The sequence below is a fragment of the Lepidochelys kempii genome, chromosome 1, assembly GCF_965140285.1.
Source record: "Lepidochelys kempii isolate rLepKem1 chromosome 1, rLepKem1.hap1, whole genome shotgun sequence".
Classification (NCBI taxonomy): domain Eukaryota; kingdom Metazoa; phylum Chordata; order Testudines; family Cheloniidae; genus Lepidochelys; species Lepidochelys kempii.
In genome coordinates, this window is record NC_136380.1 from 51510390 (window position 1) to 51530772 (window position 20383).

Genomic DNA, 20383 nt, shown 5'->3' on the forward strand with positions numbered 1-20383 from the left:
AGAGCTGTAAGGCCCACAGGCAGTGCATTCTTTAACCACCACCCCCTTTAAGAACCAGCCGTTCCGGCAGGGCCCTGCTCCTCTGGACTCTGATCTTGTTGAACAACTGACTGGATTATAGAGGCAACAGAAGGGACCTACTGGTAGGAAGTAGCCCAGAGAATGAACTTAGACTTGTTGCAGAGAGGACCCTGCTGGTGTTGCTTCCCACAGGGCTCTCGGCTGAGACCCAGTAGAGAGGGAGGGCCAGGCTCTCCCTACCATACCCTGTTAAGGGCTGAGGCCCAGATGCAGGTGGAAAGCCGAAGATTCCCAGTTTAAGGTCAGGAACAGGCATTTCTATTGCCCTAGTAGAGAGGCAAGGGGCCAGAATCTGGTGCGCTAACCCCTAGGCCACCCAGCCCTTTGAGTCCCTTATTGCATACACCATATTTTACCTAGCATATTGGGCACTACTGCAATGAAAAAAACCCAGCATTAAACAATGTGTAAAAGAGAGAAACTGATTTTTTTTTCAAATGTTTGAACAATTCACTTTATAATTTCCCATATCCTGTTCTTCCCAAAATACTCAAGGTGAGATTCTCTGCTGTGCTTCTTACAGGCACAGCACAGAGCTTGCAGCCCAGGGTGAGGTGGGGCTAAAGCGGCTTTAGACCACCTTTGTATCTTCCAAATTTGGGCTCCTCTGCAGAAAGCTCCTCTGTAATTTTGACTTCCCTGAGGACATGTCTCCCAAGGCTTCTGTATGGGTTGCAGCAGTGCTTGGACTCTCTGCAGAAATGTGTGCTGTGACCCTACATCTGACACACCCCTCCTGTCCCAAGCATGCCCCATGCACAAGGATCCATGACAGATAGTCTTATAGATGTCTGCTCACAAACTCATAGACTTTAAAGTCAGAAGGGACCATCATGATCACTTAGTCTGCCCTCCTGTGCATTGCAGGCCAGAAAACCTCATGCACCCACTCTTGTACTAGACCCCTAACCTCTGGCTGAGTTACTGAAGTCCTCAAATCATTATTAAAGTTACAGAGAAACCACCATTTACAGCAGTTTAAACCTGCAAGTGACCCAAACTCCATGCTGCAGAGAGAGGCCAAAAAACCCCCACAGTCTCTGTGATTCCTTCTCAACCCCAAATATGGTGATCAGTTAGACCTCAGCATGTGGGCAAGATCCACCAGCCAGACACCTGGGAAAGAATTCTTAGTGGTAACTCAGAGCCCTCCCGAGCTAGTGTCCCACCCCCAGCCATTGGAGCTATTTGCTGCTAGTAGTTGCAGTGCTTGCATTGGGGGAATGCAGTGCTTGCATTGGGGGAATGCATTTACGATGTTCTAGGACTTTTATCTGGCAATAAAGGGCCAGAGCAGAGGGTGAGAATCTCACTCTTAATCTTTGGCATAGTAAAAACAATACAGTGGTTACAACCCAATTCCTTCCATTTTCCTCAATTGCTGTTAACATTGGACAGTATATGTAGCCTGCTCTTTTTGACATAATGCAGGTTGTGTCATTATCACAGTGCACACTGTCCTTCCGGTAAAGTTACAAGTGGTGAGTAAAACCAGTTACAAAGTTCCAATGGTCCTTTATTTGGATGCTGGTCACCAAAAACCCTCACAAACACCCAGGGTCACTACAAGCTGACCTCAGCCAGAGAACTGACCTTTAATGCCACCTATACTGGAACTGTGGTCATCCCTCCCCTTCTGGGTCAGAGGGAGGCCACACCGCCTCACTATGTCCTCTGGATCACTGCCTAGTCTCAGTTAAACCAGCCTTCAGAGAGCATAGCAGGGAAAATGCTGCCATGTGTTTACACTGTCAGCTGCAAATGCACTAGCATGGCCACATTAGCAGCTCTTGCTTGCAATGCCACAAAGAGCAGTGCACTGTGATAGCTATCCCAGCGTGCAAGTGGCTTCAACATGCTTTTCAAATCTGGGGGGTGGTGTGGAGTGTGTTGTGTGTGTATGTGGGGGGAGAGAGAGTTGGGTTTTGGGGGGTCCAAGAGAGTTGCAGCATGCTGTCTCGTAAGTTCAGACAGCAGCAGACCCTCCTCCTCCCTGCCCCTCTCTCTCTCTCACACTCACAGCAAGCAGCATTCCACAGTAATGGTTGCTTTGTCCCAGAGCAGATAAGCATGTCGGCTGTCAGAATCAGAGCTTTGAAAGGGCATATCTGCATTCCTGCAGCTGATTCCAAAACAATGACAAGAGTGGCCACTGGACTTCAGGGGATTATGGAACGTTTCCGGAGGTCAATCACAGCGCAGTAATGCAACACCTCGTTCACACTGACACCGGGGCGTTTCAGCCAGAGTGCAGCAAGCTTTATGCTTCTTGTGGAGGTGGATTACCAGGAGCGCTCCAGCTGCAGAGTCCAGGTGCTCTATGTGCCTTGCCAGTGTGGACACATCGGGAGTTAGAGTGCCCGGGACTGCTTTAATGGGCTCTAACTTGCAAGTGTAGCCAAGCACTAAACATGCCCCATTTTTTAAACTTTTCCTCACAGGTCAGGTTTTCTAAACCTTTAATAATTTTTATAACTCTCCTCTGGACTATGTCCAATTTGTCTGTAACCTTCTTAGTGTTGTGCCCAAAGCTGGATACAGTACTCCAGCTGAGGCCTCACAAGAGCTGAATAGAGCAAAACAGTTAACTCTTGTGTCTTATATCCTGATCGTGATATTTGCCTTATATATGATAATCAAAGTGATATTTGCCTGTTTTGCAACTGCATCACAGTGTTGCTCATATTCAATTTGTGATCCACTAAAATCCCCAGATCTTTTTCAGACGTACTGCTGTCTAGTCAATTATTCCCCATTTCGTAGTTATTCATTTGATTTTTCCCTTGCATTTGTCTTTATTGAATTTTATCTTGTTGATTTCAGACCAGTTTTCCAATTTGTCATGGTTGTTTTGAATTCTAATCGTGTCCTCCAAAGTGCTTGCAACCCCTCCCAGCTTGAAGTCATCTTCAAATTATAAAAGCATACTCTCCACTCCATTATCCAAGTCATTAAAGAAAATATTGAATGTCAATAGTCCCCTGCGAGGCCCCACACAGATATCACTCTCCTCACTGAACCACTAACTTTCTCTTGTCCTTTGTTTCAAATTTAAGCTTTTTATTCTCACATTCAAGACTCTGTCTTTGAATGTGAGATCTTTGCTCTCATTTCATCAGTGAATCCTGCTTATGTCTCCTTTTGCTTCCCTCTTTCACATCTTGGCAGCCCTACACAGGGCGTTCAAAGTGTCATTTATCTGTCATGACATTCACTCATTCGGCAGCCCCATCATTCCTTCCTGCAATTCTACAGGGATGTAACTCATCCCGCAGGGCTTTCTGCACAGTATTTGTTCCTACCATTAGACGCCTCAGTGATACTCGCTCTTCAGTTTACATGGGGAGCACTCTACCTCCTCTCTCTCTCTCTGCTCCTATTGTTAGTTTGCAGACAGATAACTTATCCAGTAAGACAGCAATGGTGACACCAGGAAGAAGGTAAAGTGGGGAGACAGTACATACCTCACCAACGCCATACACCACCCACCCATCCAAGCCGGCTGTCACAGACTTCCATTCACTAACTCCCACAACCTCAGCAGCCCACCCACCCACCTAGGTGGTACCGGTAACCAGCCACTGCCCAAGGCATTTCCCAACAGTCCCCAGTCATCCAACTTCCCCATATACTTCTTCACCCCCTCTTCTTTGATGCCTGATGGAACCTCATCCAGCTACTTACTCACCACTCAGATACTCTAAGCACTTCTCAGCTAGCTCCACCCTTTAACCCAGCATTCCTTGCATCATCCATGTACCTTCCCTGGAATCCCTCCACCCAGCCTCTTTCACAAAGCTCCCTATCTCTAACCCACCTAATTAAAAATACTGTCACTCAACCATTATATTCATAACAATTTTTAAAAAGACTGAATCCTCCCCTCATTTTCCTAGTGTATTTAGCATTTGACTGTTTAAATTTTAAGCTCTTCTTTGATAGAGCTGGGTTGTCTTTTGTGTCCTGTACCATGTCAATAATGCTCTTGGTGCTTTACCAGTAATTATATCCTGGTGCTTATTTAATTAATAAAACCACAAACAGTTCCTGTTATAAGCTTGCCCAAGATGATCTTAATCTACTTTGGTATTATTTTCCCTGAATTCTTTTCAAACTTGCATTGAATTGGGAGTCATATCAGAGTCATAAATGTCTTTATTCTCTGTATTGATGTTTCTAGTCTCCAAGAACATATTTCTGACATTCTCTGAATCTTACTTGGAAAATCATAACACAGCTTTTGTGATTTTTATGACTAAAACATTTTCCCTGTATAAATTGTCTAACCTAGGCATGTTAGTTTATGCTGCAAATATTAGTCTTTGTCTAAGTACAATAATTCTTTATTTTTTTAAGTCATTGCAACATAGTGTGTGATTTTGAGTAACATGTCACACCAGCTTGGCATAAGCAGCAGTCATTGTTTCTCAATGAAGCAGCAGTCAGAAATAACTTCCTCTAACATGATCACATTAACTACTGATTTATATTTCTGAACTACCACCTACTGTATCATTCTTACCTAATTCATTTGCTTCTTAGATATTCTGACTGATTAAATTAAAGCTAAATTAAATTACACCTAGTGCAATGTGTGAGAGTTAACTTGTAGTTTTTATACTTTAAAGTATTATTTTTGTTAGGAAGCAGAAGGGACCAATTCATGTTCATTAACAGCCATTGCTAATACATTAAAAGATTTCTTCATTCTTCTATTGGAAAATGTCACCAATATATAATTTCCTTTCATCTCACACAAGCTCTTATCATGTAAACTGTCACAAGTATTGACTGATTTTTTTTTCTTTTTCTTTCTTTGTTTATATTATGGAAAAATATAATTGATTCTTAAAATTGTTGCAGCTCAGCAATTCTCCATTTTTTCTGTACTGTTACCCCTGTCTTACAAAGAGAGAGGATTTTGTGATCCCCTCCTTCTAAAGCAGTGGCCCACACTTTTACCAAAACAACTTCCCTTCTCCTTTCTCCCAGGCCTGCAGGCTTGTTCCTCTTCCTTAATACAACATATCCAAACCTAATCTGTTCCATCTAGCAGCCAGTCCCTTGCCCAGAGATCTCTTTGGATTTGTGCACTGACACTGTCCTCCATGCTCATCGGCATCCAGTTGCACTAGCTATAGGTGACATGTAGCAAACTACGAGTGAGAGCATCCCATGCAAACATGAAGGCTCACCAGCAGCATAACGGAGCACAATTCACAGCAGTGAAGCTGCTGTCACAGAGCTACCATGCTGATTGGCTGAAGGATGGATAGAGACTTGCTCTCCTTACTCTTACAAATGACAATAGAGATTTAAAAGTTTATTTTTTTAAAGGAAAAACAAAAAAAATGCTCTCTTTCCAAACCAAAGTGATGTGCTGGAGGCTTAACAGAGTATGAAATGTTTTCACAACTCCTTCCCCAAAGAATCCAGCATGCATATATGACCTGCACAAAGTGGGAGGGATTCTGCTTCACCCTCTATATATTTCTGTATACGATCGTCTATATACTGTTTCAGTGGCATATCAGGGCCATAAACAGCACACAAGGAGCCATGGGAGAATTCTCACAGTATAGGCACTATGTTAGGCTGCTGCACATCCCACTAACCTTGGCCCAGGGGACATGGCAGGAGCAGGCAGGGTTATAGTAGTGAGCACCACGTGGGATTCTGAAGTGGAGAGTAGGCAGATCTTGGAAGGCTGCTATAAATGTACATTAAAGACCACACTGACTCTCTGGAACAGCCCAGAATCTCAAGGGTGTAAAGGTGGCTTAAAGCCACATTTGCCTTCCCTCCCACTGTGCTGAACTTCCACAAGGTGAAAAATTGTTTAAAGGAGAAATAAGTATATATCAGGGGACTTAAGCATAAAGGAAGATACTGGCAGCGAAAGATAAAATTTGTATTCCTTGAATAAACTGTATTAAAGTAGGACACTTCCCATTTTAGCTTTACATTTCTGAGACACAAAAAATCTCTCTCCATTAAAAAAAAATCTGATACATTTTTGAAACTGTGGAACTATTAAGACTATGGGAAAACATAATTTGAATTGTGGCTTTCATCAAAAGTGACATGAGATAGTGGTGATCAAGTGGCCTCTACTGATTCCTGCTCTTGGTTATCTTTGGATGTGCCAATAGTGCAGTCTGGGAGTTGGTCTAGGTGGCACGGTTAGTGCATCCCTAAAAAGTAAGACCGTACAGATGTCATATTGAAGAACTCCAGTTACAAGTAAGTAACCTTCACATTTTCAGTCTACTCTTCATTAGACATCCCTCTTATCTATCTAATCTATCCAGATTTTTATACTTTGCCTTATCATGGTGGCAGTTCCTGCATGCAGCACAGCTGTGCAACTCAATTTGAAATGCTTAGAAATCTTTGATTGAGAGAGGGCCAGTAGTTCTATAGGAACTTTGGGTTCAGGTCAGGACTGAAGTGCAATTTCAGGGCTATGCAGTATGCTTAAGTCTGTTTCTCAATGTCATTTACACCAACGGATAACGTTAATAGAAATTATGCACTTTCCACTAGGGTTGCCAGGTGTCTGGTTGCTTCGGTCAGCACTGCTGACCAGGCTGTTAAAAGTCCAGTTGGTGCACGACTGGCAAGCTCCCTACCTGGCTCCACATGGCTCGCCACAAGCGGCAACACATCCCTGTGGCCCCTAGGCGGAGGGACGGCCAGGGGGCTCTGCCTGCTGCCCCCCTCCCCCAAGTGCCAGCTCCGTAGGTCCCACTTGCTGGGAACCGCGGCCAGTGGGAGCTGCAGGGGCAGTGCCTGCGGGCAGAGGCAGCACGCAGAGCTGCCTGGTCACTCCTCCACCTAGGAGCCGAGGGACATGCCGGCTGCTTCTGGGAGCCACCTGTGGTCAGTGCCATCCAAAGTCCACAACCCCTCCCTCACCCCTGCCCCAGCCCTGAGCCCCCTCCCAGAGCCTGCACCCCCTCCTGCACCCGAGCCCTCTGCCCTTTCCCAGAGCCCTCACCTCACACCCCCAACCATACCCCAATCCCCTGCCTCAGCCCTGAGCCCCCTCCCGCACCCACACCCCCTCCCACACTCCAAACGCCCCAGCCCAGAGCTCCCTCCTGCATCCCAACCCCACCTGGCCCCACCCCAGAGCCTGCACCCCCAGCTGGAGCCTTCACCCCCTCCTACACCCCAATCCCATGCCTCAGCCCTGAGCCCCCTCTCACACCCAAACTCCCTCCCGGAGCCTGCACCCCTACCCCCCAGTCCTGAGCCCCCTCCCACATGCAAACTCCCTCCTCGAGCCTGCACCCTCTCCCATGCCCCTACCCCAGCCCAGAGCCCCCTCCTACAACCCAGAGCCCACACCCCGAGCCGGAGCTCTCACCTCCCCCTATACCTCAGCCCCCTGCCCCAGCCTGAAGCCCCCTCCTGAACCCCTAATTTCTGGCCCCACCCTGGAGCCTGCACATCCAGCCCAGAACCCGCACCCCCTCCCTCACTCCAACCCCATTCCACACCCTGAGCCCCTCATTTCTGGCCCCACCCTGGAGCCTGCACCCCCAGCTGGAACCCTCGCCCCCTCCCACACCCCAACCCCCTGCCCTGTGAAAGTGAGTGTGTAAGTGAGAATCGGGAAGAGCAAGCGACAGCAGGAGAGGGGATGGAGTGAGCAGGGGTGAGGCTTTAGAAGGGGCGGGGCAAGGGTGGGGCCTCGGTGAAGGGGCAGAGCAGGGGGTGGGGCAAGGATGTTAGATTTTGTGCTCTTAGAAAGTTGGCAACCCTACTTGCCACAAGAACAGAATCTTGCTAAAATTTCCTATCATTCCAAAGTGTGTTATAAAAGCTATACAACTAAAATTCAGTTAGGCTTTGATGGAGTGTATAAACGCTACACTGGTCTGAAAAGGGTTGATAAACTGCTGTGGGGTCAATCAGTCCCACCTCACTGCACCTGCAAGAGTTATCGGCTTGAAGGAGGTGGTTAAAAGAAGAGAGCTAGGCCAGCTCCATTGAGGGGAGGCTGGGAGAAAGAGCAGATCTCTTGTGCTAACTTTCTGAAGGAGGGCCTGACTGGGGCCAAGGACCTAGCCTAGATGCCAGAGTCTGCCTGAGGGGAGGTAGGTCTGACACAGGACTGTTGTATTTATTTTATTACCTGGGAGACTATTTTGTTCCCTTTTTGACCTGGGGTATTATGTTTCACTGTTATATTCAGGACCTTTTGTGGACTAAATGAGACTGCTGCTGCTGACACCCCTCCACCCCAAAGGGGATGACTGCCCTCAATAAACCTCTGTTGGTTTGCCTCCTGCTGGAGTCCATGCAGTGATTTATCATGAACTCCAGAGCAACATGCTCATAGAGGTTTATAATTTCCTGGTTTTTAAATGAAATATACCAAACCATTCTAAATTAAATGTTTTACAGGTGTCCTGTAGTTATAGATAACCTTTCATGTTTTTATAGATAACATTGTATTATCACCATTTTGTTGCAGTCCCTTATTTCCTATTAGAGGATAATAAAGATACGTATTGTTAAATTATTTTGTTGTTTGCCAAAAAAAAATACTTTTACAGTTAAATCTGTTATGAAGACTTTTCCAGGTCATATGTTATGGAGTTAACTTTTGAAAAGATGTTTGCCCAACTAGAGGGTGAAAAATCTATTCCTTTCTGAAGTATGTAAAATTTTCCCTCTGCTATACTGTGCTAAACTACCAGAAATTGTTTCCATTGTTGGAGACTATAAACTCTTGGTTCTACAAGAATTTAAATAGCAAATGTATATATTTTGTCACAATGATGCATTTTTCTATTATATATGCATAACTATGCAGTTTTTCTTTAAAACGGACCTGATGCTGAATGTCACTTAGCTGATGTAAAATTGGGGAGTGGGGGATGGTTGAGAAATTGCACATAATCTAGAAACAAAAAAATATTAATAATTAAATAGTATTAATAAAGGTAGGCTTATTGAAATATTGTGCTTTTCACTAAAATAAATGAACCAAGTGACTTGATTCTATGCTCCCAGTATTTCACAGAAGTAAACATAGCTTTGAGTCATGTATACGTTTTTTTTTTCATTTTTTATTTGGTAAGGAATTACATTAGGCAATCCTACTAACATGTTCTTAAATTTAAAATGTTACATACTCTCATTTTCAAGCACATTGTACAGGAGTTTAAACATAATTCTTCATTTCTAAAGGTATGGAATGATTCCAGTCTCTAATCCAGCTCATGTTTTAACTTTAATTAATTTAATGAGTTTATATATATATCATGTTTTTATTTTCATTGTTTTTAGATGGTCAGTTCTTCCATTACGTCAAGAACAGTGGTGCCTCTAGGCACAAGCAGACTGAGCAATTGTTTAGGGCCTCAAGCAGCTCAAGGGGACCCCAATTTAGTATTATGCCCAAAATACCATTCATCTTATTTAACATGGACTTTTAAATGAGTGTATTAATATGTGTTGTGTTGGTATGTTTTTTGGTTTGTGGGAATAATGCAATTAGTATCTTTAGGACATCGGTGAGGTATGAGTAAGGAGGGGAGGGCAAAAATATTCTTGTTTAGGGACCCCAGGTGGCTAGCACTGCCTCTTATCAAGAAATATGTTATCTTTAAAACTTTGAAAAAGGTAAAATATTAATTGTCAGTTGTGGGTTTGTTTTGTGTTTCAGTATAAATTAGGAAGTAGAGATAGTCTTGCTAGTAATCAGCAAAAGATAAATCACTACAGGTAAGAAAGAATGCTACAGATAAGAAACAGGAAAGAAGTAGCAGCCGGTAACAGATTTGTATATCTTTGGACAGATACAAGACATGCTTACATAGCCCTGGAATGTATATATGTCTTGCCATCTTACTGAACATGGAAAATATTGGCTCTGTCTATAAAATATAATTCAGAATTTGTTGGATATCAATACACCATACAGGGTAGATACGACGAGGCCTGCTGGCATTCCACCTCAAGCTATCTTTTCAGGCACTGCGAAATCAAGTCAGGTCAATAATTAGAACCTCTAGGAAAAATCCAGGTGTTGCAGGCAGGGTTATTGATGATTCACTGGTACTCTTCTTCTGTCAGGATTGAACCAGTGCCTAGCATGGTGTTAGGGAAGAACAGTTCTGCTTGAGGTGCTGAATCTTTTGGATGAGCTAAGCTGAAGTATTGGCCACTAAGAGTCATTAAAGATTGTTCACTCCTGAAAATTTTTCATAGGTCAGTGTTATCTATCTTAAGTATTTCTAAGGTGACTACCACTGTGACATCCAAGTATGGAATCCAGATGCTAGACAACTTTAATTATGATGCATTCTTTAGCGCCAGACTTTTAGAGCAAATAAGTCTGAGAGCATTAGGTTAGGGATTATGTTCATAGCTTTTTTTTTCTTTATATCTTTACTCTGATCCCAAGAAAGATGTGGCAAAATAGAATATGGGGGAACAGTCCCCCCAGTATATCAATAATATATAAGAAGCCCTAATGATTTTTACCGTGATGAAACTCAACAATTCAGAAGTTACTGTATGTTAACCCATCTGTTTTTCATCCCTCTGTTGTCTCCAGCAATAAGGCAAGGAGGGGTTTCTATCATATTGAAGATTTTGCTTAGAGAGTTGACAGTAGGTTGGGAGCATATCAGGTTAAGATCCAGAAACCCTTAGTTTACATGTCAGTTACCAACTTCTACACAAACAGCTTAATGCCCCAGCACTGTAGCACAACCTATGTTCTGGCCTGTGAGGCCATGACAACATCCTTGCATCAGATGGCAATAATTAGTAGCTTAGTTACTTTTACAGTATTAACTCCCACAAGACTCCACCAGAACTTGAGCTCTTTGTTGTATTAAGTGATCCAAAATCTGCTATTTTTGCAGGATTTGCTTTTCTGGTTCTGTGTTACTTTTTTTTTTTTTATCTCACTTATGTTTCACAGAGGTTTGAAAAAGAAAATGCCAGAGTGGTAGTTTCCTGCCTGCTCCCCAAGAGTATTTCTTCTCTTCCTTGGTTCAATTTCCATATGTGTTAACTTTGTAATTCCACCCCTGTTGGATTTCAGATTTTTAGTCAGTTTCTCTCCCCCCAGCTATAGCATATCCCCTGCTCAGAGGTAATAGGAAGCTTAATATCACCTCCTTCCCCCCATCACCACTTCTCCTTTATCATGTGATAGGTAATACATTGTTGTCATTAGCAACGGGCAGCGCAGTAACTGCTACAGTTAAGGTTTCTTTTATAATCCCAATTCTCAGTTGTTTATAACTTTCCCCAACTTTAACCTTTTAGGCTGAAATTTTACGAATTAGACTCAGCTTGAAGGTGATTTTCACTACCACCCCAGAAAATATGAGCTGAGCAAAGGCAGTTCAGTGGCTGTTGAATAAGAGAAGAGTAGAAAAAATAATTCCTCTTTATATAATGTTTATAGAAGTTAAATATGTAAATGCCATGTGTTTTGAGAATGAAAACAAATGCAAGATGCTAAATGTGTCTTTAAGACTGTAAATACATTTATGCAGAATTATATTGTATTTGAGAAATAATGTGTGATCATGTTAAAATTAAACTATATTGTAAGGCATATGCACAAGGGGACAGAGATGAGGTCACATGTGCAACCTTAACTTTGGCATTTTCTAATTTTTGAATGCACCATTCATCCTTAAAGTTTTCTTAATATACTCTCTTTGTTGGAATAGTATTTACAGGTAATATAGTTTGTAAAGTGCTTTGGATCCCACTGGGTGAAGTACACTGTTAAATGCAAGATAATTTTTCATTACGCAATAATTTTAATTTAATTACACTATAGACCATGATGAGTGAGCCAGTGCTAATGTTGCACAGTACCATGTAAGCAATAACAATGTGGTTATGAACTTAGTCTCTCTCCAAGGGTTGGCAAAGGGCTGGGAGTCTCATTAAAGTCATGTTCTCATCCTTCCAATGAAGAGTCTTCTGCTTCTTAGTTTGTTGAATCAAATAGTTGTGTGGAAAGCATTAGGTAGGAATCTTGTCTGGATCATCCATCATCCTGTATGAAGATGCAACAAAATTCCTACCTGACCCTTGCCAGCCATATATTGATGGCTAGGGGCCTAATCATTGGGGTTCAATCCTCTGAGGTGGTGTGCATCCTCATGTCCCATTGTACTTTGGTGTGGTGGAACTGGTTCTAGATCAGCAGAGATTGTAAGGCATAGGGTTGCTTGTTGGAAGGATGGGGGTTGCTGTAGTTTGAGATTGGTGACATTGTAGCACCTTTACAGGAAAAAGGAAAATCTAGGGAGAAAAAATTTGTTATACTGTGAAAAGCTGTTTACTTCTGTGATCAAAAACAAGGTAAAACCAAACCTGAGATTCTTTTGAGGGTTTTGTTTTTGAAATTTTGATTTTAAGGCAAGATTTTGTATTTCAGGTTTCAAGCTCATGTTAAATTATTTTATTATGAGGCCCTTAAGCAGAGTATTTTCCAGTAACAATCTTACCTGTTTTTTGTTGTCCCTTTGTTAAAACACTTGCTTTGAAAGCTGTTTTGCTTTATTGCTGGTTAAGAGAATACAGTATTTTTCTTTGTTCAAACTGATTAATGTTCTATCATCATGGAACATGATTTGAAATCAAAATATATCTCAAAAGTCAAATATTCCTAATTTTTTAGTATGGATTTGTTATCTGTACAATATTATGTCATTCTTCTCAGATCAGTGGCCTTTTTTCACAAAGAACAGCCACAAAATCCATGTGTTTTTTAAAAAATAAGGCCTTTGCTGCTCCTGTTCCAATATGTTTATATTTTTAAATAGGAGCAAGAAAGGGATTTTGCTAATCTGTTAATAGTTACTCATTAAAGATTTTTCTTCCTTCTCTCCACACAGTAAAAAAATCTTTTAATTGGTCATTAACAAAGATAATATGATAAAATGTGTGTGTGGATTTGATGCTGTTTCATAAATCTAAATAAAGGTCATTTTGTATCAAAACAGAGAAAAAGAGACCTAGATTGTACCTGTCTCCTCATTTCTGCTCAATGAGCCTTTGAGCCCCTAAGCAGGGGTCAGACACACTGTAGTCCTTGCAATCTTGGCACATAAAAGCCATGTGAGTCTAGTAACAACTACAGGGTAGCACTCCTGGTGCTAACATATGATCCACTGCACCACCCAGTACAGCTGGGTCAGTGAATGGGCAAACATGTAGTGAATTCCCTTTAGAAGGTTGTGGAAGGGGTCTGTTGTACCTTTGCACACGGTCATGATGCCTCTAGGAGTGGCTGACAGTACAACTACTCCTCATAATGAAGGCAGGCAGACATTTAAAGCACAGTCTTGTGTAGAGTATCCTACAATGTACTTAAAATATTGGACAGGTAGATGAAATATTCCACCACGATCTTAGTACTAATTTTGTTTGGATGTTTACTAAACAGCCATCCAGTCCCATATTTAGTAATGAAGTTAAATTAAACACCAAATAATGACATGAATTTGCATTTTCAGTTGGATATAGATTAACAATGGTTTCTGTCTCAATCTGTGGAACTTTAATATTGGTTCTGAATGCAAAAAGGCAACGTAACATGAAGATGGTCATGGTTGTTAATGGCTTGTATTAGCTGGAAGCTATAAAATCATCCAAGGACTCTGTTAGTGTTGGAATAATAATTTGCCAAGACAATTACCACATGGTGAAATTTTTTGCAGCTCTAATTCAGTGTTATTAATAATGAATAAAATTGCAATTTTCTCAGGTTGCTGGGGGCAGTGGGGAATTATTTCAATGAATATTTCAGCACATTAGTTTAATCATAGTTCCACAAAATTCAAGTGGGCAATATTTTATACTTCTAAGTTCAGTCTGCTAAGGGACCAAAGTCATTAAATTGCAAACTATTTGCACTGAGATCCATTCTGTGATTTACTAACCTTGTTAAAAACACTGTAAAAGAAATCAAGCTGTGCCATTAATACTTGTAATTTGATGCTGCATTTGTTAATGGGCTCACTGTGATTAATGTTTTTAGCAGTAGACAGAGCATTTTGAGACAGACAGGGCTGAGCTCTTTAATGCTGAAATACTAGTAAAAATGTTAGAATATTGCACATTTTTGTAATATATATTTTTGCTGGAACATTTTCCTTAATGCCACTGAAATATAGAAGCAGTATTGTAATGATATGTGTATGCTATATGTAAATACAGTGCAAGTTCTAGTAGGTACTGACGTGTTCTCTATTTTGTAGCCAACTGCATGACTTCTGGCGCTTGGATTATTGGGAGGATGATCTGCGCCGGCGAAGGCGATTTGTTCGCAATGCTTTCGGATCCACTCATTCTGATGCCCTCCTCAAAGCTGCTGTGGAATATGGTCAGTACTAACTCACCCCCTTTTTAATAATGGGGCTATTTTGTTGTCTTCTATGTCCATATTAGAGTGCTGAGGTTTGTCATTTTTTTTCTCACATCGTAGTTTTAGGAAGCTGGAACAGGAATTCTTTCAGCCTCATTTCTTGTTGGGCCAGAGGAATTTCTCTTGGATGCTGTGAAACACTCACTCTTCCTAGTTCCCCAAGGCTTAGCAGTATTTCTTTCAGCAGTAGCAGAACCAGGGTTTAGAGTAACGGCAGAGCTCAGGGGGTGATGAGCCATTGGCAGTGCCACCTTCAATTATACCTATTGGCTTGAAAAAGTGTTGCACATATACATAAAGGCCACCCCCCTTATGCCCTGGTACCCCTTATTAGCTCTTCCACTGCCTTTCGAGCATTCCCAGACTCCATTGGCCCTAGGATTCAGACTGGTATAAGGAATCAAACCTGACTCTCCTGCTTGGCAGAGTATGACTCTTAGGCCAGTGAGATGATATAGCACAACACTAAGACCTCTTTTCAATGAGGTTTATAATTTGTCTATAAAAATATTGAAAGCATTAACTTGGCATACATAATCTAAACCAGGAGTAATGTTTATCTGAAAATCGTGAAATACGTCAATAAATCCTTGTTTAAACAAAGCTGCTTAGCAGTTTTGCTCAGTGCTTTAGGGCAGTCATGAGCCCAGCACTTTATCTCGGGGTTCTCAACCTTTGTCTTTTTGAGGCCCACCTGACATGCTATAAAAACTCCATGGTCCACCTGTGCCATAACAACTGGTTATCTGCCTGTAAAAGACAGGGCTGGCGTTAGGGGGTAGCAAGCAGGGCCGTTGACTGGAGCCCCATGCTACAGGGGCCCCCCCATGAAGCTACGTTGCTCAGGTTTCAGCTTCAACTCCGGGTGGGGCTTCAGATTTCTACCCTCGGCTCCAGCGAGTCTAATGCTGGCCCTGCTTGCCAGACCCCCTGAAGCATGCTTGTAGCCCCCCACGTGCCTCAGACCCGTGGTTGAGAACCACTGCTCTGTTGGACAAAGGAACTCCAAACACCTGGAGGGATGATAGGCTTTTGGGGATGGTCTTTTACTGGGACATGGTTACAAGACTCACCTGTGACACCAGAGAGTTAGTTTCAGGGGTTTATAAGAACATAAGAGTGGCCAGTGATTCTTCTAGCCCAGTATCTTGTCTTCTGACAGTGGTCAATGCCAGATGCTTAGAGGGAATGAACAGAACAAGGCAATTATCGAATGATCCATCCCCAGTCATCCAGTCCCCGTTTCTGGCAGTTAGAGTTTTAGGGACACCTGGAGCATGGCGTTGCACCTCTGGCCAGCAGGCTTGGTGCAAGAGTCGAGAAGGAGATACATTTTTCAGACCTAGGTCTTGTGCAGTTCTGTAGACATCCACAAAGGCATTTTTTTTCAGGAAAGGTTCCTATCTACCTTTTTAAATTATATTTATAATTGAAAATAAAGTAGTCCCAGTATTAATTTTCACTATATTTAGGGGTAAACAAACTTGAGCCAACATTATTCTTAAATAAGTTTAAAAGCCACATAGTGAAAATTGATGTAAGGAAAATCATTTTATGCAAATATGAGCTAAATCATGCAGTCCATTTGTAGCCAGAGCTTTCAGTGAAGTCACTGGAAGTTTTGACTGTTAGATATAATTCATGCTGTAGAGTTAATCTGTGGAACTCACCACTTCAGGATATTATTGAGACAAATAGCTTGTAGTAAGCTTCAGAAAACATTAGATATTTAAATGAATATCAGCATGTACAATTATACTAGCTAGTATATTATTTATTAAAATATAAAGGCTGTCAATTGTAATGCTTCAGGCCATAAGATGATCAATAGCTGGGGTCAAGAACTAATTTTCCCTTATGGCATATGGTATTGCACATTTGACACAGTGGTGTGTTTATTTTCCCCCACCTTCCTTTGAGGCATCCAGTATAGAGCCACTGTCAAAGGCAGATGTCAAATCTTTAGTTTGAACTGCTGTAAAAATTACTGTATTCCTTTTCAGAAACAAATACTAATTTTAGCCCTAGTCTCTATTCTACTTTAATACAGAATTTCAATTTTGAGGAGGCTGTTAATATTTAAATATGTAAATGTTCTGATTTCAAACCAGCCTGAAAGCAAGAAGGAAACTGGTTTATAATCCCTAACATTGGCCTCTTAAGGCCTGATTCAGCACCATTTTTTAAGTTAATGGAAGTTTTGCCATTTACTTAAGTGGACTTTGTTTCATGCCCTTATAATGCAAATGATGTCCTCTTATTTCCCCTTCCACACCACAACTTAATGTGCCACTTCTGTTACATTTCAGCATACAAAAGGGAACCCCATATAGTTATACACATTTACCTTCAAAGCTGAAGTATTGCTAGGGTGGTGCAAGTCAAACTCTCATTGGTTGTGTTTCAAATGACAGTAGATGGAAGTTATCTTGTTGGCAGTCGTATAATAAATGTGTCTGATATGCAGCTTTCCCATAAATAAATTAAAAGCATGGTATAGCATTCTGGAGGAATTTTAAACAGCATGCATTGAAGTTAAAACCCATAGATTCCACCTTGATGTACTTACTTTTCAGAGGCTTGTGCATATGGATTTTAATATTGAAACTTTTAGTTGACCTTTCTCTGTGAGAAAACATCCTTAACACTGATGTTATTTTTATGCCTCTTGGTGATACTAATGAGTTGAATAATTTATGAGGTTGTCATGTGAAAAGGATTTGGTGCAGTTTGATGTACTTTCAGCCTCTGGTGTTGGAATGTGATTAATAAAGACCTAGAGGCATAGAATTTTTTTCCATGGTATTTTACTTTCATTGCATTTTTTGTTCATTTTGTTTTGATAATTTTATGTTGGAATAGTTTCATAGTAAAATGCTGTTAATGTCAAAAATGCAATATAATGTCACGGTACACAAGAATCATAACATGCAGTTTCCAACTAACAGGTTATTCCCTGACCTCAAATATTTTATTTGTGGAAAATGAACTATTGATAAAAAAAAAGGTTTTTTTTTAAATGTTACTTCAATAGCAACCTTAAATCTAGACTGATCACTAGTACAAGAAATGCTATTTTTGGTATGAGTATAATAGTGGAAAACATCTTATAAGTTTTTGTTATCTACATTGACTGTCAGTTATCAGACAAGGTTTTGTACATAAATATGGCAGTGGAGGAATGTTTAGTCGAAGCCTAAGTCAGCAAGCTCCTCTGTGTTTACGATCAAAGGCATCAACTTAAATAGGTCTGATCAGGCATTGCAAAAGAGAGCAGGCATCTTCAGCCAAGCAAAAAAACACAGAGCAAAGATGACAAAATTAATCAGTCATTTCTTTGGCAATAAATAATAAGATATGCTGAGGATTGCAGATGAGAGTTTCTGTGTTCCTTGGAGATGTGCCTGCTTAACACCTGATTTATTTGAGCTTGTGTAGCCATCAAGATATGACCTTGATGAGTAAAAGACTGCTCTACAACTAATCTAGAATTAAATCAGTGTTGATGGTGGATGCATGGATACTGTAATAATATGACGCTTGCAGTCATAAAGGAATAGAAAAGTCTTGGGAATGGCAAATATGGCTACGGTCTGTACACCTGTTCCAGAGAAGCAATATCAAAATGTTTGTTTCCTCCTTAAAGAACTAAAACGGGGGTGGGGGGTGTAAAGCTTATTCTGACCGTGGAGATGGCTACTTTCTATAGGAAATATCCGTTTTGTTAATGTTCACCCACCTATCTAGGTGTATTATGATTACATTCTAAGAAGTCTCCTATAAGTGTTATCAATACAGCTAGTATTTAACTATAGGCTCATTGTCGACCAGTTTATACATATTGAGGTTTCCATGTTTGGTACAAACTATTGTAAAAGATTGAAGTTACTAATAAGTAAAAACACTTCAATAAATTGAAGCAATGTAAAGTTTAAAACAAATCCCCATGGATGTATTTTAACTACCCTTTAAGTAGTGCTCTGTTTCACAGTTGTGCCTGCAACAGTAGGGTGATGATCTGTTAGGTCTTTTCCATCCTACCTACCTGCCTCCAGCTTTCACCCTGACCACACCACACGATCCATTGTCTACAGCCAACCGCATTTGCTCCAACCCCTCAGACAAACACCTACAAGATCTCTATCAAGCATTCTTACAACTACAGTACCCACCTGCGGAAGTGAAGAAACAGATTGATAGAGCCAGAAGAGTTCCCAGAAGTGGCCTACTAAAGGACAGGCCTAACAAAGAAAATAACAGAACGCCACTAGCCATCACCTTCAGCCCCCAACTAAAACCCCTCCAATGCATTATTAAGGATCTACAACCTATCCTGAAGGATGACCCAACACTCTCACAAATCTTGGGAGACAGGCCAGTCCTTGCCTACAGACAGCCCCCCAACCTGAAGCAAATACTCACCAGCAACCACATACCACACAACAGAACCGCTAACCCAGGAACCTATCCTTGCAACAAAGCCCGTTGCCAACTGTGCCCACATATCTATTCAGGGGACACCATCACAGGGCCTAATAACATCAGCCACACTATCAGAGGCTCGTTCACCTGCACCTGGCCAATGTGATATATGCCATCATGTGCCAGCAATGCCCCTCTGCCATGTACATTGGTCAAACTGGACAGTCTCTACGTAAAAGAATAAATGGACACAAATCAGATGTCAAGAATTATAACATTCATAAACCAGTCGGAGAACACTTCAGTCTCTCTGGTCATGCGATTACAGATGTGAAAGTTGCGATATTACAACAAAAAAACTTCAAAACCAGACTCCAGCGAGAGACTGTTGAATTGGAATTCATTTGCAAATTGGATACAGTTAATTTAAGCTTGAATAGAGACTGGGAGTGGCTAAGTCATTATGCAAGGTAACCTATTTCCCCTTGTTTTTTCCTCCCCCCACCCCCAGACGTTCTTGTTAAACCCTGGATTTGAGCTGGAAATGGCCCACCTTGATTATCATACACATTGTAAGGAGAGTGATCACTTTAAATAAGCTATTACCAGCAGGAGAGTGGGGTGGGGGGAGAGAGAACCTTTTGTAGTGGTAAACACCCATTTTTTCATGGTTTGTGTGTATAAAAAGATAGTCTACACTTTCCACAGTATGCATCCGATGAAGTGAGCTGTAGCTCACGAAAGCTTATGCTCAAATAAATTGGTTAGTCTCTAAGGTGCCACAAGTACTCCTTTTCTTTTTGCGAATACAGACTAACACGGCTGTTACTCTGAAATCTGTGAATACTATACATGAAGGCAAAAGTGTTTGTAGGCTGTTAAAGTAATTTGCACAGCTGAGTGTAAAATTAGAAAGATTTTAACAAGTATCTTTTGTAAATATACCAATATCCTATACACTATGCCAAGTTGCTTGTTTTGTTCTTTTCTCACTATGATAGGTATGGTAAAATGCAGTTGCACATCTCATTTTTGTGAAGATTACAAGGGAATGCAGTCATACATTCTTACCCCAGTTTATTTTAGCATATTAGAATAAGACATGTAGAATCGTAGAATCATAGAATATCAGGGTTGGAAGGGACCTCAGGAGGTCATCTAGTCCAACCCCCTGCTCAAAGCAGGACCAATTCCCAATTAAATCATCCCAACCAGGGCTTTCTCAAGCCTGACCTTAAAAACTTCTAAGGAAGGAGATTCTACCACCTCCGTAGGTAACGCATTCCAGTGTTTCGCCACCCTCCTAGTGAAAAAGTTTTTCTTAATATCCAACTGAAACCTCCCCCACTGCAACTTGAGACCATTACTCCTTGTCCTGTCCTCTTCTACCACTGAGAATAGTTTAGAACCATCCTCTCTGGAACCACCTCTCAGGTAGTTGAAAGCAGCTATCAAATC

The 20383-nt window shown here is 41.4% G+C and overlaps 1 protein-coding gene across 6 annotated transcripts in view; it reads left to right on the forward strand.

Annotated features, from left to right (window-relative positions):
* Positions 1–20383, forward strand: part of NBEA (neurobeachin) — an 848497-nt gene that overhangs the window by 547189 nt on the left and 280925 nt on the right. For all 6 annotated transcript variants that reach the window (XM_073341812.2, XM_073341823.2, XM_073341834.2 and 3 more), the window contains one exon: positions 14337–14461. In XM_073341812.2, coding sequence (XP_073197913.1) covers positions 14337–14461 — 125 coding nt within the window. The remainder of the gene's footprint in view (positions 1–14336; positions 14462–20383) is intronic.